This window comes from Prionailurus viverrinus, chromosome C1 (genome assembly GCF_022837055.1).
Source record: "Prionailurus viverrinus isolate Anna chromosome C1, UM_Priviv_1.0, whole genome shotgun sequence".
NCBI lineage: Eukaryota > Metazoa > Chordata > Mammalia > Carnivora > Felidae > Prionailurus > Prionailurus viverrinus.
In genome coordinates, this window is record NC_062568.1 from 151000628 (window position 1) to 151019206 (window position 18579).

Sequence of the window (18579 nt, forward strand, 5' to 3'; positions counted from 1 at the left end):
ACAATAGTTACTAGTTTTTCCTGCTAACCTGGGGAGAGCTTAGAGCTTACAGAATTAAATGCAGTATTAGTGGAAGTATATTATAGTAAACCCAAAGTTATAATTTCCTTTTACCAAAGAAACATTATTTCCTGTGATCTAAAGAAGAAAAATGTTGAGAAGGATAAAGAAAACATTTAAAATTGCTAATAAATACATGTAAGGTATTAAATTTAACAGAAAGATGGCCGAAGCATAAACTACTAAACAGTGATAAAACAACCATATTTCCCCTTTATTTTCCTGGAACAAGGATGCCACAACAAGCTTGATATACCTTTAATGTACAAACTGTATATGTTCTGCCTAATTTATAGAGGAACAATATCTATAAAATTTTAAATTCTAAAACAAAGTTTCTGAAGTTTGTTTAACACTGGATGTCAGCTTTTCTCTCTGAGAATTAATATAGTGCCTTCTGGCAGGTCTCTTAACCTTCCTAAGTCTCAGTTTCTTCAACTATAAAATAAGGAAAATATCCTATGAGGTTTAAGTGAGAATGTAGTACTCATGCAAAACATGACAACCTAAAAGGAATAATCAACCTGGTTATTACTATTATTTTGTCTAATTTATAGACTGTATTTTCAGCACTTCATAAACATACATACTGGCTTGAGCTAAAGTTTTAGACTTAAAAATATTATATCTTAGCTGCCACACATGCCATGTATATCCAGTATGTCCCTCTCAAATGTCCCCAGTTACGTATATTATACCAAATTCCTGACCTATGCTGATGACAGATCACCATCTATTGTGATGTCATTCAGTACCTTATGGTAATATTTCACATGATATTTTTGTGGCTACAGCTTAAAGGGCATTTCCTGTTTGTGGAGTAAAGCCTACCACATTATCAAAATATGTAACTGAGGGATTACAGTATGACCTCCTGTGATTTGATTTCTATACTGTTGCCTTAAATAGCAATGAGTAAATCTTTCAAATTATGTCACAAGACTTCTTGTCCAAGAAGCAATATATTCTGCAATCTCATTGACAAAATTGTTAAAAGACCATCCTTGCAGTTTTTGGGTCAGTGGGGATATCACTGTTACGAACCTAGGATTTACAGAACCCTGGCAAAAATTCTGAGGTATGTCGACTTGGATGGGTTTGACATACTACTCTCAGACTATATTGCATTTGTGGAAAAATCAGGATACCGTTTCGAACTGAATTTTAATCTTGAATTTACTGAAATATGTGTGAATACTATTCTGTACTGGGTTTTTGCGAGGAAGGGTAATCCTGACTTTGTGGAATTGCTTCTCAAGAAAACAAAGAACTATGTTCAAGATAGAAGTTGTAACCTGGCACTGATATGGAGGTAATAATCTCATGTTTTTACCATAAAAGGACAAAATTTCTCTTTGGGAGATTATATTACTTCTTTTTTTTTCTAAAATAAATATGCCTGGTGGCTATAAGGATAAGGAATCCTAACTTGATTGCTCATCCATTTGTACACTCCTCATTATTTGTTCAATAAATGTTCCCCTATATGTACATTACTATGTACCAATAAATTGCTAGTGGTTCTGCTCTATAAAGTATACATGCTAGTGCTCAAGGTAATGGCATGTTAGACAACTTAGATTTCTCTAACTAAACAAAGACATTGTTTGGGGTAATACTGTGATCTCTTCTTGAGAATACCGATAATGCGTATCTATCTAGTACATATAAAAAATGACTTTAAAGTATAATTCAGAATACACACACACATTCACTTAGTAATAGTTAATAACATAATAATTCCCTATTTGTATGTTAAGCATTGATAAATTTGACTCCAAATTCTCCAGAATTGAGCACAAAGCAAGTTAAATACTTGATTAAGTCTGTCGGAGAACAAATTTTCACATAGTCTGAACATGTCAAGCTAGCTAATGAACGAGGATCTTATAGAATATAATATTCAATGTGACCTCTTTGTAAAGTCCATAATATGTATTGTAAAGTTACTCAGTTTGTACCAACTCCAATATACTCTTCAGTTTTTGGTACTAGTTTGATTAGAACAAATGCGCATTTGTTCATTCATTCAATAAATTATTTATCTACCACCTTACTATGCATAAGGCATTCTACTAGCTAGGCACAATGAATAGAGTATGAATGCAGTGAAAAACAAGACAGATAAGATCAGTTAAAGACTCAACCAATTTAGATTCTACCTGAAGCAGAGGTGTTGTCTTGATTGGGTATCACTATGGTATTGGAGAATCACTAGATTGCTTTCCTTAATGATCACCCAAGTACATAATCTGATAGCTGCAGTCTGGAATATCAATAAATAAAATTCCCAAACAGTATTTTTTGATTGCTTTAAGGACCATTATATTTAGCTATAGCAAAGATCAGCAGCTTCTAAAAATGAGTGTCCCTAGCTGGGCCAAGTAATGCCTATGTATATCCCTGGTAGGCTCATGGGAAAGAAAAATAGAGTAAAACAGAAGAAGAGAAGAAAAACTTCAAAGTGTTTTAAATAGAAGTCAAAAGGGGAGGAAGGAAAATGAAAGAAACACACACAGTGGGATATGATACAGTGCCATTAACAAGTGTCTTAAGTGACAGTTTTAAAATCAAGAAATTCTAACTTAGATGCATCCACAAGGTGAAACACATTACTGGCCAATTCTATGTACCATGACATCATCTGGATCTTTCAGTATCGTCGAATTTCAGATTCAGATGGGATCTAAGAATTCATTAGCAAACCTTCACCCTGGGCAGCAACTCTATATCAAACATCCCTGGGTGATGCTCATATGATCTCTGCTTGAACAACTCTAGTAGTAGTGAGTTAACTATTTCATGAGGTAAACCATCCCTTTGCCCAGGGCCCCTTCTTTTTTCCAGGTATACCCTTTCCCTCAAAGATTTTACCCAGCCCCAGGACTTAAATACTATGTATATGTATATGTATATGTATATGTATATGTGAATGACTCTTCAGTCTTTATCTTCACCCCTGACCTCTCCTCTAAGCTCCAGACTCCTTCTATATGAAGTTGTCTATTCAACATCTCCACAAGTCACCTCAAACTTAACAGAAATAAAACAGAACATTGATCTAACTCATTCTCCCCTTGTCAACCTGCTCCTTCTCCTGAATTCCCCACTTGATTAATGGCCCCTATTGTTCTATCCTGTTGCTCAAGTTAGAAATCCTGGATTTATTCTTGGTTCTTCTTCTTTCACCAACACGTCAGCAAGTACTTTTGACTCTGTCTCTAAAACATATTCCTCTTAGCTAAACATCTTTTCATTTCCTCCATTTCTAACCTAGGTGAAGCCATATTCATCTCTTGCCTAGGCAACCGCTACAGACTGCTCGAGTCTTTCAGCTTCCACTCTTCCCTCTCAAACTCTGTAATCTATTCTTGACTCAGAACCCTGTGAAAACCTTATAAAAACTGAAATATGTCATACCACTTGTGCTTAAAATCTTCCAAAACTTTCCCACTACAAGTGGAATAAAATTCAAACTCAATACCCATTGTTTAAAAGTCCTACATGATCTGACCTCTCACTATATCAACCAAATCCAAACTCATGTCATTCTTCCCCTTGAGCACTACATCCAGCCATACAGACCCTTTTGTTTCTTGAATATCTTCAATTTCATTCCTGTCTGAAGGCCCTGTAGTAACTGTTTACCTCCAAGTGAAAGAAGTCAGACTGAGAAAGACAAATATCATATGATTTCACTCATGTGTGGAATCTAATTAGCAAAACAAATGAATAAAGAAAAACAGAAAAATAACCATAAATACAGGGAACAAACTGATGGTTGCCGGAGGGAAGGGCATAGGGGGATGGGTCATATGGGTGAAGGACACCGGGAGATACAAGCTTCCAGTTATGGAATGAATAAGTCGCAGGAATAAAAGGCACAGCATATAGAATATAGTTAATGATACTGTAATAGCATTGTATGGTGATAGATGGTAGCTACATTTGTGGTGAGCATAGCATAAAATGCATAAACTTGTTGAGCTACTGTGATGTACACGTGAAACTAATGTAAAATTGTATGTCAATTATGCTCAAATTAAAAAAACTAAAATTGAAAAAAAAAAACCACTGTTCCCTCTGCCTGGAAATTTCTTCACTCAGTTCTTCCAATGGTTAGTTCCTTTTTATCAGCTGGAACACAGTATAAATGTCATCTCTTCAGACAGGTGGTCACACCTTCTAAAGAAGCCACTCATTCAAATATCATAACACTATTTAATTCTCTACACAACATCGATCACTATATGCTCATTTGCTGCTGCTGGTTCCCCCCCCCCACCACTGATTTGTTCACTGTCCACTGTCATTAAAAGTAAGCTCCATGAAGGGTGCCTGGGTGGCTCAGTCAGTTAAGCATTTGCCTCAGGTCTGTGATCTCATGATTTACGGGTTTGAGCCCTGCATTGGGCTCTGTGCTGACAGCTCAGAGCCTGGAGCCTACTTCAGATTCTGTGTCTCCCTCTCCCTCTGCCCCTCTTCCACTCACATTCTGTCTCTTTCTCTCTCAAAAATAAGTAAACATTAAAAAATTTAAGCGGCGCCTGGGTGGCGCAGTCGGTTGAGCATCCGACTTCAGCCAGGTCACGATCTCGCGGTCTGTGAGTTCAAGCCCCGCGTCAGGCTCTGTGCTGACAGCTCGGAGCCTAGAGCCTGTTTCTGATTCTGTGTCTCCCTCTCTCTCTGCCCCTCCCCTGTTCATGCTCTGTCTCTCTGTGTCTCAAAAATAAATAAACGTTAAAAAAAAAATTAAAAAAAAATTAAAAAAAAAAAAGTAAGCTCCATGAGAGGAAAAAATCTCAACTACTTCCTCAACATTGAATCCTCAGTGCCAAGAACTATGTACATACACAGAAAGTGCTCAATCAAGATTTTGTTGAATGAAAAAGTGAACTTTTTATGCAACGTTATTAGATATTTCTTCCTCATAGTGCATTGCAATGTCTCCATTTCTCCAGTTCTGCCCCCAGAACTATAGAGAACAAAGTCTATATCTCTCCTACATGAAGATCTCTCAGATATTTGAACACAGCTAATATGTCCCCAAAATGAATATCTTAAGTTTCCTATTACCTGTTGTTCTTTATTCCTAAAGCAGCATCATTTTTTGGTCACCCTCCTCTGCATACACTTCAATATGATAATTTTCTTATTATAATAATGAAGTGTCTGAATAAGTCCTTGAAGGGGAGGAGATAGAACTAATGAGGGAAAGGAACTTAAGTTTGTTCATTTTTACAACAAACCTGCAATATTAATCTAAATGCCACTGTATGACAGTCTACAAGTGATTAAAGAGAGATGATGTCATTCAGTTAAAATGACAATAATCATTTATTAAGAATTTTCTAAGTGCCAAGCACTGTGTTATTTGATGGGAAGACAAAAATAAAATAGCCATATATCCTGATTTTGGAGAGCTCACAGACTAGTAAGTGAACAATAAATATTGTAATTATACCATAAATGCAAACACAAAAGCATGTGCGGGTGGAGAGAACAGAGAAACAAGTTGTTAAACACTACTGTGGAGGAGTAGATACAAGGCTATCTAGAAGATAGGATATCTTAAATTGGTTTTTAAAAAATGAAAGGGAATTTTCTGTTCTTTTCCCTTGAAGAATTGTAATCTAGGCAGAGGCAGGATGACTAAAACCAAAGGAGACACAAACAACATGTTGCATCCAGTGATTATGGACAATTGCTAGAAAGTGAGCTAGGAAATCAGGTAGTAGCGGGATATGAAGCCTAGAAGTGAAAGCTTGCAGGACTTTGTAGGCCATACTAAGGAATTTGAAATTTACACCATGAGTGATGCCTAACTAGTGAAGGTCAGACTTGTAGTATGAAAAGATTCATCAGCTCCCATTTGAAGACTAGACTGTAGGAAGGGGCTAAAGGCAAGGAGACCAGTCAGAAGGCTGCTCAAATACTCCGGCACAATGGCAGTTCCAGACCTTCTATATAAAAAGGGTTGGGAAAAGTAATCTTATCAAAAAGGTGTAGATGGTTAGAGAAGTTGCTTGAAACTGAATTTGCATAATGGGCACCCCATGCTAACTTAGCTTACATGTGTATATAATAGTTTGGGGAAAAGAACTAATTCTGCTCTGCCACCATCTTCTCCAACTCCTGGCTATGCTTTGATACCATAACAGTCCAGGTAAAACATAATAAGAAGTTAAACTAAATAGCAGTAGGGGAAAGAAGAAATAATTCAACTTAATAATTTAAGTTGAATAACAAAACATTGTAATTAGAAAAGAAGCATCAAAAAGAGAGAAGTGTTAATTTCAGATTTCTAAATTTTAAGACTGGTTGATGTTTGTATTAGTTTCCTCTTACTGTTGTAATAAAATTGCTACAAACGCAGTGGCTTAAGATGATACAAATGTATTCTTTTATAGTTCTGGAGGTCAGAAGCCCAAAATGAGGTTACTGGGCTAAAATCTTTCTAGTGGCTCTTCAGGAGAATCTGTTCCCTACCGAGCTTCTAGAGGCTGCCTGAATTCCTTGGTTCATGGCCTCTTCCTCCATCTTCAAAGTCAGCACTGTAGAGTCATAACTCCTTCACTGGCTCTGCTTCTACTGTTCTCTGACACTTCTTGTAAGGACCCTTGTGATTTCATTGGGTCCACCTGCATTATCTCCCATCTTTTTTTTAATGTTTATTTATTTCTTTTGATGGGGGGAGGGGCAGAAACAGAGAGAGAGAGAGAGAGAGAGAGAGAGAGAGAGAGAGAGAGAGAGAATGAATTCCAAGCAGGCTCTACTCTCAATGCAGAGCCCAATGCAGGGCTCAGTCTCACAGACTATTAGATTATGACCTGAGCTGAAATCAAGAGTTGGAGGCTTAACCAACTGAGCCACCCTAGCACCCCTCAAGATCCTTATCTTAATTACATCTGCAAAATCCATTTTGCCATTTTGAGAGGCATTATTAAGTCTACCATAATGGTCATACCACAAACCTATCAAGATTATTACAAAGGATCTAAAAAGCCAGGTTGGGACATAGGAGTTTGCATTACCTAAGAGATATCCAGGTACAGATAAGCAGTAGGTGATTAGATAGTGTCATGCTTGAGTCTCTTTCTTTTACATTCCACATCTTGTATGTCAGGATATCTGTTGGTTCTACCTTCAAACAGTATACAGAATCTGACTATTTCTACTGTAATTGGCTGGCACCAAGTCATTTTCCTCCTCATATAAATTTCCTCCTCATATAAATAATTTTCCTCCTCAGAATAAATTCTCAACAAATATAAGATCACATTGCTTTTCTACTCAGAATCTCCAATGGCTCCTCCATTCCACTTAGAGTAAAAGATGAAGTCCTTTCAGTGATCTACAAGGCTCTACATGATGTGGCATCCCATTACCTCTGTTCTTGTTTCCTACTACTCCTCAGCCTTGTCACTCTTTCAGCCACACTGGCTCCCTTACTCTTCCCTCACCATTCCAGGAACACTCACTTGCCTTAGGGTCCTTAAATATCCAAGTGGTCAATTTCTTGATCTCCTTATTCTTCATCCAAATGTCATCTCTCAGTAATTCCCTCTCCTATCATCCTATTTTAAAATTGGAAAATACCCTCCAGCACTTTCACACTTCCTACACTGCTCTACTTTTTTTCTTATCAAGTCTTCTAACATATTATAAAATTTGCTTTTCTGTGATGTCTATTCTGTATTGTCTGTTTTGTCTCACTACACTACAAGCAGGAAAGTAGGCATCTTTATTATTTCATTCACATATCCCAAGCACCTAAAACAGTATTTGGCATACAACATGCATTCAATAAATATTTGTTGAATAAGTTAATAGACAGTAATTAAAGTTATGGTCATGGATGAAATTGCCTAAGAACATAAATCAAATGAATTAGTCAAAAGGCCGTATCTTCTTTACTTATGTTAAGTGGAAAGAAAGAGGAACCAGTAAAAGATTATTGACAAGGAATAGCCAAAGAGGCAGGTGGATAGCTTGGTGAAAACAGCCTTACTAAGTTAGGACAAAACGTGGCTCCAGGAAAGTCAACTGTGCTAAATATCAGAAATAAAATTATTATAGAGAAGCATCTCTTAAATTTAGTGGCTAAAAACTAAAGCAGAAGGAGTAGGAAAAAGTAGAAATAATTAGTATAGCTACAAAACTGAATCATTCTCTGCATGTCTATATGGAAATATTATGCCCCATTTAATAAGCATATATGACAGGTTTTCAGACACAGAGGGTTCAGTTCATTAACTTCACATTTAAAAACTAATTCTTGCTGTGCTCGCCTTACTCCATCCATATAAGTATTGCCATAATTAACTGTCAGTACAGATTAAGCAAATTTTGGTTTATAGTAACATGCTCTTTAAACATGAGGATTAATCATGTCATTTGGGTACAGATTAGACTTTTAAATCTCATTTTAAACCTATTTGAGTTTTAGTTATGTTTTCAACATTTGTGGTCTAAAATATCTTTGGCACAAAAACAGACACATAGACCAATGGAATAGAATAGAAACCCCAGAACTAGACCCACAAACGTATGGCCAACTCATCTTTGACAAAGCAGGAAAGAACATCCAATGGAAAAAAGACAGCCTCTTTAACAAATGGTGCTGGGAGAATTGGACAGCAACATGCAGAAGGTTGAAACTAGACCACTTTCTCATACCATTCACAAAAATAAACTCAAAATGGATAAAGGACCTAAATGTGAGACAGGAAACCATCAAAACCTTAGAGGAGAAAGCAGGAAAAGACCTCTCTGACCTCCGCCGTAGCAATCTCTTACTCGACACATCCCCAAAGGCAAGGGAATTAAAAGCAAAAGTGAATTACTGGGACCTTATGAAGATAAAAAGCTTCTGCACAGCAAAGGAAACAACCAACAAAACTAAAAGGCAACCAACGGAATGGGAAAAGATATTCGCAAATGACATATCGGACAAAGGGCTAGTATCCAAAATCTATAAAGAGCTCACCAAACTCCACACCCGAAAAACAAATAACCCAGTGAAGAAATGGGCAGAAAACATGAATAGACACTTCTCTAAAGAAGACATCCGGATGGCCAACAGGCACATGAAAAGATGTTCAGCGTCGCTCCTTATCAGGGAAATACAAATCTAAACCACACTCAGGTATCACCTCACGCCAGTCAGAGTGGCCAAAATGAACAAATCAGGAGACTATAGATGCTAGAGAGGATGTGGAGAAACGGGAACCCTCTTGCACTGTTGGTGGGAATGCAAATTGGTGCAGCCGCTCTGGAAAGCAGTGTGGAGGTTCCTCAGAAAATTAAAAATAGACCTACCCTATGACCCAGCAATAGCACTGCTAGGAATTTATCCAAGGGATACAGGAGTACTGATGCATAGGGCCACTTTTACCCCAATGTTCATAGCAGCACTCTCAACAATAACCAAATTATGGAAAGAGCCTAAATGTCCATCAACTGATGAATGGATAAAGAAATTGTGGTTTATATACACAATGGAATTCTACGTGGCAATGAGAAAAAATGAAATATGGCCTTTTGTAGTGACGTGGATGGAACTGGAGAGTGTGATGTTAAGTGAAATAAGCCATACAGAGAAAGACAGATACCATATGGTTTCACTCTTATGTGGATCCTGAGAAACTTAACAGGAACCCATGGGGGAGGGGAAGGAAAAAAAAAGAGGTTAGAGTGGGAGAGAGCCAAAGCATAAGAGACTGTTAAAAACTGAGAACAAACTGAGGGTTGATGGGGGGTGGGTGGGAGGAGAGGGTGGGTGATGGGTATTGAGGAGGGCACCTTTTGGGATGAGCAGTGGGTGTTGTATGGAAACCAATTTGTCAATAAATTTCATATAAAAAATAAATAAATAAAGTCTATTTTGTCTGAAAAAAAAATAAAATATCTTCTAAAGGTAGTATCAATCTTAATGACTTAAAATCAACTAATATCTCTAAATCTTAACCAGGACCACTTGTGCTATCTTTGTCCTGTAAATCCCCTGAATTCCTATACTTACAAGATTCTTAGTCAAATATCTTAAGAGTGAGCAAGATCAGAGGTGGTTCAAGATGACAGTGTAGGAGAATCCTAAACTCATCTCCTCCAGTGGATACAACATAATCTACAGCTACATATGCAACAATTCCCCCTGAAAACAAAAAACGAAAAAAAAACCCAAAACTTAGCTGAACAGATCCTCCACAACGAAAGATTAACAGGCCACATTTAGATGGGTAAAAGAAGCAGAGACATCGTCTTGCCAAAACCCCACCCCCAACACGTTGACTTACAGACTGGAAGAGTCAAGAGGGATCTCACAAATAACACAGCTTCTCTGTAAGGAGAGGGGTTTGTGCCCCACATCAGACACTCCAACCCTTGAGACTTGCATTGGAGAGATGAACTCCCAACATATCTGGCTTTGAAACCAGCAGGATTTATGTCCAGAAGAAATAGGGCTGTAGGGAATGGAGATTCCACTCTTAGCAGACTCACAAGCAGACTCATTCACTTTGGGACCAAGTACAAAAGTTGCAGATTGAAAAATGCCTAGAGCATATGTGAAGGAGATTCATTTGCTAACCTTAAGTTTTCTGCCAGAGGGGCAGAAACCTGTTGAGACTCTCCAAGAGCAAAGGTACCAGCAGGCATCTTTTCAGCATTCACCATCTACTTTGCTAGTGCCAGCACAAATAGGTACCAACCATCTTTGCACTATCCCTCTACCTTACTGTCTACAAGAAACTCATTTCATGTATAAGGACACACACAGACTGAAAGTAAGGAATGGAATAAAATGTTTCATGCAAATGGAAACCCTCCCCCACAAAAAAGTTAGGGTAGCTGTACTTATATCAGATAAAATAGGCTTTAAAACAGACAAAAATGGGCATTAAATAAAAATAAAGGGGCCAATCCAAAAAGAAGATCTAACATTTGCAAATATTTATGCACTCAACATAGAAGATCTAAACATAAAACATATATAAAAAATTGACAGCAGTAAAACAATAGAAAGGGACCCTATTTACATCAATTGATTGACGATTCAGACACAAAATCAATAAGAAAACATCAACCTTAAGTGACACATTACACCATATGGACTACACACACACACACACACACACACACACACACACACACACACACACAGAACACTGCATACAAAAGCAAGAAAATATACATTCTTCCCAAGTACACATGGAATATTCTCCAGGATAGATTATGTTAGGTCACAAAACAAATCACAATAAATCCAAGAAGATTGGAATCATATCAAGCATCTTTTCCAACTACAATGATATGACACTATAAATAAATTATAAGAAGAACATTGGAAAAATCACAAATATGTGGAGATTTGAAAATGTACTACTGGAGTGCCAGGGGGGCTCAGTTGGCTAATTGTCTGACTTCAGCTCAGGTCATGATATCACCTTTCATGATCTCACCTTTCAGGCCCCACATCAGGTTCTGTGCTACAAGTGCAGAGCCTGCTTGGGATTCTCTCTCCCTCTCTCTCTGCCCCTCCGCCATGCTCATGAGCTCTCTTTCAAATAAAACTTAAACAAAAAATGCTGCTGAACAACCAATGTGTCAACAAAGAAATGAAAGGAGAAATCAAAAAATACCTTGAGAAGGGCGCTTGGGTGGCTCAGTTGGTTAAGCGTCTGACTTCAGCTCAGGTCACGATTTCATGGCTCAGGAGTTCTAGCCCCATGTAGGGCTCTGTGCTAGCAGCACAGAGCCTGGAGCCTGCCTGGAGTCTCTTTCTGTCCCTCCACTGCTCATGCTTTCTCTCTCTCTCAAAAACAAATAAACATTAAAAGAATTTTTTTAAACACCTTGAGATAAATGAAAATAGAAATACAACTTACCAAAATCAATGAAATGCAGCAAAAGAAGTTCGAATTGGGAAGATTATAGTGATACAGGCCTACTTCAAAAAAAACCAAAACCAAAAACAAAAAACAAGACAAATCTCAAATAAACTAACTTTACACCAAAAGGAACTAGAAGGGGCGCCTGGGTGGCTCAGTCGGTTAAGTGGCCGACTTCAGCTCAGGTCATGATCTCGTGGTCTGTGAATTCAAGCCCCACGTCGGGCTCTGTGCTGACAGCTCAGAGCCTGGAGCCTGTTTCGGATTCTGTGTCTCCCTCTCTCTGACCCTCCCCCGTTCATGCTCTGTCTCTCTCTGTCTCAAAAACAAATACACGTTAAAAAAAAAATTTAAAAAACAAAAAATAAAAGGAACTAGAAAAAGAAAAACAAAGCTCAAAGCTATGAGAAGGACATAATATCAGAGCAAAAATTAAATGAAATAAAAACTAAAAATAAAACAAAAAAAGATCAATGAAACTAAGAACTGGTTTGTTGAAAAGATAAACGAAACTGACAAAACTTTAGTCAGATTCATCAAGAAAGAGTCCAAATAAAAAAGTCAGAAATGAAAGAAAAATTACAACTGATACCAAAGAAATACAAAGGATCATAAGAGACAATTATGAATAATTACACATCAACAGTCAACAACCTAAAAGAAATGGATAAATTCCTAGAAACAGTCTTCCAAGACTGAATCATAAAGAAATAGAAAGCCTGAATAAACTAAATACTAGTATGCAGATTGAATCAATAATCACAAACCTCCCAACAAACAGAAGTCCAGGACCAGACAGCTTTACTTGAGTTCTACTAAATATTCAAAGAAGATTAGATACCTATCCTTCTCAAACCCTTCCAAAAACTGAAAATGAGGGAACACTTCCAAACTCATTTTACAAGGCCAGAACTACCCTAATGGCAAAACCAGACACAGACACTGAAAATAAAAATAAAAACTGAAATAATAGAAATAGAAATAATAAAAGAAAACAGCCCAATATCTCTGAAGAACACACATGCAAAAATCCTCAATAAAATATTAGCAAGCCAAATTCAGCAATACATCAAAAGGATCACACATTATGATCAAGTAGGATTTATTACAGGGATGCAAAGATGGTTCAATACCTCCAAATCAATCAACATAAAATATCTCATTAACAAAATGAAGCATGAAAATTATATGATCATCTAAATAGATGAAGATAAAGCATTTGAAAAATTGAACATCCATTTATGATTTAAAAAACCCAACACAGTGGGTATAGACAGAAGGTACCTCAACATTATAAAGACTGTATATGACAAACCTACAACTAACATCATACTCAATGCTGAAAAGCTGAAAGCTTTTCCTTTAAGATAAGGAACAAGACAAGGATACCCATTTTCAACACTTTTAGTCAACATAGTATTAAATTGTAGACAGAAGAATTAGGTAGGTAGGTGGGTAGGTAGGTAAGTTAATTAATTAATTAATTAAAAGACATCCAAATTGGAAAGGAAAAAGTAAAACTGTCACCATATGTAGATGACATGATTTTCATTTACAAAGCCCTAAAGATTCCACCAAAGTAGTTAAAACTAATAAACTCAGTAAAGTTGCCATGTATAAAATCAATACACAAAAATCTGTTGCAGTTTTAAATACTGACAATGAACCATCAGCAAAAGAAATTAAGAAAACAATCTCATTTACAACTGCTTCAAAAAGAATAAAATACCTAGAAATAAATTTAACCAAGGTGGTGAAAGATCTGTACTCTGAAAACTATAAGACACTGATGAAAGAAACTGAAGAAGATACAAATAAGTGGAAAGATACTCTGTGCTTAGGGATTGGAAGAATCAATATTATCAAAATGTTCATATGGTAATCTACAGATTCAATATGATCCCTATCAAAATTTGAATATCATTTTCCACAGAATTAGAACAACTCTAAAATTTGTATTGAACCAGAAAAGATCTTGAATAGTGAAAGTGGCCTTGAAAAAGAAAAAAAAAACTGGATGCATCATGCTCCCAGATTTCAAACTATTATTAAAAAGATAATAATCACATCACAACAGTATGGCATTATCATAAAAACAGACACATACATCAATGAAACAAAAGAGAGAGCCCAGAAATAAACCCATGCATATATAGTTAATTAATTTTATGAAAAAGGAGACAAGACTATATAATGGGAAATGATAGTCTCTTCAATAAATGATGTTGGGAAAACTGGTCAGACACAAAAGAATGAAACTGGACCACTGTCTTACACCACACACAAAAATTAACTCAAAATTGATTAAAAACCTGAATGTAAGACCAGAAACCACAAAACTCCTAGAAGAAAACACAGGCAGTAATTTCCTTGACATTATTCTTGGCAATATTTTTTACAATCTGACTCCAAAGACAGTAGCAACAAAAGCAAAAGTAAGCTAAAAAGCTTCTGCATAGTGAAGCAAATCATCAATAAAACAAAAAGGTAATCCACTGAATAGGAAAAAATACTTGCAAATGATATATCTGATAAGGGGTTATTATCCAAAATATATAAAGAACTCATTCAACTCAATTTTTAAAAATTGTATTAAAAAGAGGTAAAGGATTGGGCACCTGGGAGGTTCAGTCAGTTAAGTATCCGACTTCAGTTCAGGTCATGATCTCACAGCTCATTCAAGCCCTGGGTCAGGCTCTGTGCTGACAGCTCAAAGCCTGGAGTCTGCTTGGGATTTGGTGTTTCTCTCCCCCCAGCCCCTCCCCTGCTTGCACTCTCTCTCTCTCTCTCTCTCCCAGTTAAAAAAAAATAATAATAAACATTAAAAAAAATTTTTAAATAGGCAAAGGATCTGAAGAAACATTTTTCAAAAGATATACAGATGACTAACAGGCACATGAAAAGATGCTCAACATCAGTAATCAGGGAAATGCAAATCAAAACTATGAGATATCATTTCACACCTGTCAGAATGGCTGTTATCAAAAAGACAAAAATTAACAAGTGTTGTCAAGGATATAAAGAAAAGGAAACCTCTTATGCAGTATTGGTGGGAATGAAAATTGGTGCAACCACTATGGAAAACAATATGGAGGTTCCTGAAAAAATTAAAAATAGAACTGCCATAGGATCCAGCAATTCTACTTCTGGGTATTTACCTGAAAAAACAAAACAAAACAAAAACAAAAACCCAAATTCAAAAAGATACATGCACCCCTTTGTTCATGACAGCATTATTTACAATAGCCAACATATAGAAACAACATAATATCTATCGATGGATGAATGGATAAAGGAGATGTATTCAAAAGACCCTGAAGCCAAAGTAATCCTGAAAAAGAAAAACAAAACTGGAGGCTTCAGGATTCCAGATTTCAAGCTATATTACAAAGCTGTAGTCATCAAGAGAGTATGGTACTGGCACAAAAACAGACACGTGGGTCAATGGAACATAATAGAAAACCCAGAAATGGACCCACAACTATACAGTCACCTACTCTTCAACAAAGCACGAAATAACATACAAAAGAAAAAGAGTCTCTTCAACAAATGGTGTTAGGAGAACTGGACACTGACATGTAGAACAATGAAAGGGGAACACTTTCAGCACTGGATGCTGTATGTAAGTAATGAATACAGAAAAATAAATTCAAAATGGATGAAAGACCTAAATGTGAGACAAGAAACCATCAAAATACTAGAGAACACCGGCAGTGACCTCTTTGACCTTGGTCACAGTAACTGCTTACTAGACACATTGCCAAAGGCAAGGAAAATAAAAGCAAACATGAACTATTGGGCTACTGGGACTTCATTAAGATAAAAAGCTTCTGCATAGCGAAGGAAACAATCAACACAACTAAAAGGCAGCCTATGGAATGGGAGAAAATATTTGCAAACAACTTATCTGATAAAGGCTTAGTATCCCAAATCTATAAAGAACTTACAACTCAACACCCAAAAACCAAATAACCCAGTTAAGAAATGGGTTAGTATATGAATAGATACTTTTCCAAAGAAGACATCCAGATGGCTAACAGACACATGAAAAGATGCTCAACATCATTCATCATCAGGGAAACACAAATCAAAACCATGAGATAGCATCTCACACATGTCAGAATGGCAAAAATTAACAACACGAGAAACAACAGGTGTTGGTGAGGATGCAGAGAAAGGGGAACCCTCTTACACTGTTGGTAGAAATCCAAACTGGTACACTTTGGAGAATAGCATGGAGGTCCCTCAAAAAACTAAAAAAGGGGTGCCTGGGTGACTCAGTTGAGCATCTGATTCTTGATTTGGCTCAGGTCATGAGCCCCATATCATGCTCCATGATGACAGTGCGGATCCTTCTTGGAATTCTCTTTCTCCCCTCTCTCTGCCCCTCCCCTGCTCATCTGTCTCTCTCTCTCTCTCAAAAATAAATAAACTTAAAACAAACAAACAAACAAAAAGCACACTAAAAATAGAACTACCCTATGATCCAGCAATTGTACCATTAGGTATTTACCCAAAGGATACAAAAATACAGATCTGAAGGGTACATGCACCCCAATGTTTATAGCAGCATTATCAACAATAGCCAAACTATGGAGAGAGCCCAAATGTCCATCAATTGATGAATGGATAAAGAAGATGAGAAATAGATATACAGATATATAGATACATAGATATAGAAAATATAGATACATAGATAGATAATGGAATATTACTCATCCATCAAAAAGAATGAAATCTTGCCATTTGCAATGATGTGGATGGAGCTAGCTATGCTAAGTGAAATAAATCAGAGAAAGATAAATACCATATGATTTCACTTATATGTGGAATTTAAGAAACAAAACAGATGAACATAAGGGAAGTTGGGGGGAAGAGAAGAGAGGGAAATAAACCACAAGAGATTCTTAATGACAGAGAACAAACTATGGGTTGACAGAGGGAAGTGGGTGGGAGATGGGCTAGATGGGTGATGGGTACTAAGGAGGACACTTGCTGTGATGATGAGCACGGATGCTGTATGTAAGTGATGAATTACTGAATTCTACTCCTAAGGGGCCAGTAGTCCACTGTATGTTAATTAACTAAAATTAAAAAAAAAAAAAGATGTGATACACACACACACATTGAAATATGACTCAGACATAAAAAAGAATGAAATCTTGTCATTTGCAACAACATGGAATGACGTTGAGGGTATTATGCTAAGTGAAATGAGTTAGAGAAAGACAAATACCATATGATTTCACTTAAATACAGAATCTAAAAAACAAATCAAACATGCAAACAAAACTTATAGACACAGAACAGGTTGATGGTTGCTAGAGTGAAGAGGGGTTAGGGGTAGGTGTAATGGGTAAGGGGGTCAAGAAGTATAAACTTCCAGCTTAAAATAAATAACTCATGACAATGTAACTTATAACATGATTACTATAGTCAATAATATTTTATCACGTTTGAAAGTTGCTGAGTAGATCTTCAAAGTTCTCATCACAAGAAAAAAAATTTTATAACTTTTCATGAGGACAGATGGTAACTAGACTTATTGTGATATTCATTTCACAATGTATACAAATATTGAATAATTATTTTGTAGACCTGAAACTAATATGATGTTATATATCAATTATACTTCATCAAAAAAGATTTAAAAAAAGAGCAAGATGAATAAATCAGATTGTCTTTGAAAAATGGCAATAATTGTGCCTCACTAAAAGTCTTGTTAGATCCAGAAACCACCAAATAAATTTAATTTTATATATATATATATATATATATATATATATATATATATATATATCTGAATAATAGTAAAAAATCAATTAATAAATATTTAAATGTCTACTCTAGGGTAAGATTATAGGAATTTTGGGATATAATAGTGGATTAACCAGACAAAAAATTGTTGCCTTTGTGAAGATTTAATTTTTTTGCTCATCTTGCTTACCTATTTATTTTGAAGATGAGAAAATGAAAGATTAGAGACATTAAACAAGTTGTCCAAAATGATATGGGCTTAATGGAGGAATATACAAAGTGTCACATAAAGAGGAAGGTTAGGTCATCAAAGAAATCTTCACAAAAGTTTATTAGAGTCTTATACGATGAGCAAGACTTGTCCCAGAATTGAAAAGGGAGGGCAAGAGCATACAAACCAATGTGAAAAAGATGCATGCAATAGTTTTGGGAAAGTGAGTACCAATAAGCAAGGTAGGGAATGCAGAAGGAGAAGTAGTTTAGGAGTTCAATTGAGATACATATTGGAAGTATGTGTGAAAAAGATGAGATGTCCAGGGCAATACTGATCTGGAGATGATTCCCATGTGCACATTTACATACAAAACTTAGAAGCATATATTCAGTATCACTGTCAGAGTTACAGCAAAAACCCACTCTTTTTTTTTTAACGTTTTTTTTTTAAATTTATTTTTGAGACAGAGAGAGACAGAGCATGAACGGGGGAGGGTCAGAGAGAGGGAGACACAGAATCCGAAACAGGCTCCAGGCTCCAGGCTCCAAGCCGTCAGCACAGAGCCCGACGCGGGGACCGAACCCACGGACCGCGAGATCATGACCTGAGCCGAAGTCGACCACCCAACCGACTGAGCTACCCAGGCGTCCCATCCAC

The 18579-nt window shown here is 36.5% G+C and overlaps 1 protein-coding gene across 2 annotated transcripts in view; it reads left to right on the forward strand.

Annotated features, from left to right (window-relative positions):
- The first annotated feature begins 860 nt into the window (after window positions 1-860).
- Window positions 861-18579, forward strand: part of ASB17 (ankyrin repeat and SOCS box containing 17) — a 70502-nt gene continuing 52783 nt past the window's right edge. For both annotated transcript variants that reach the window (XM_047869560.1, XM_047869559.1), the window contains exon 1: window positions 861-1372. In XM_047869560.1, the coding sequence (XP_047725516.1) occupies window positions 972-1372 (401 nt within the window). In that variant the 5' untranslated portion in view covers window positions 861-971. The remainder of the gene's footprint in view (window positions 1373-18579) is intronic.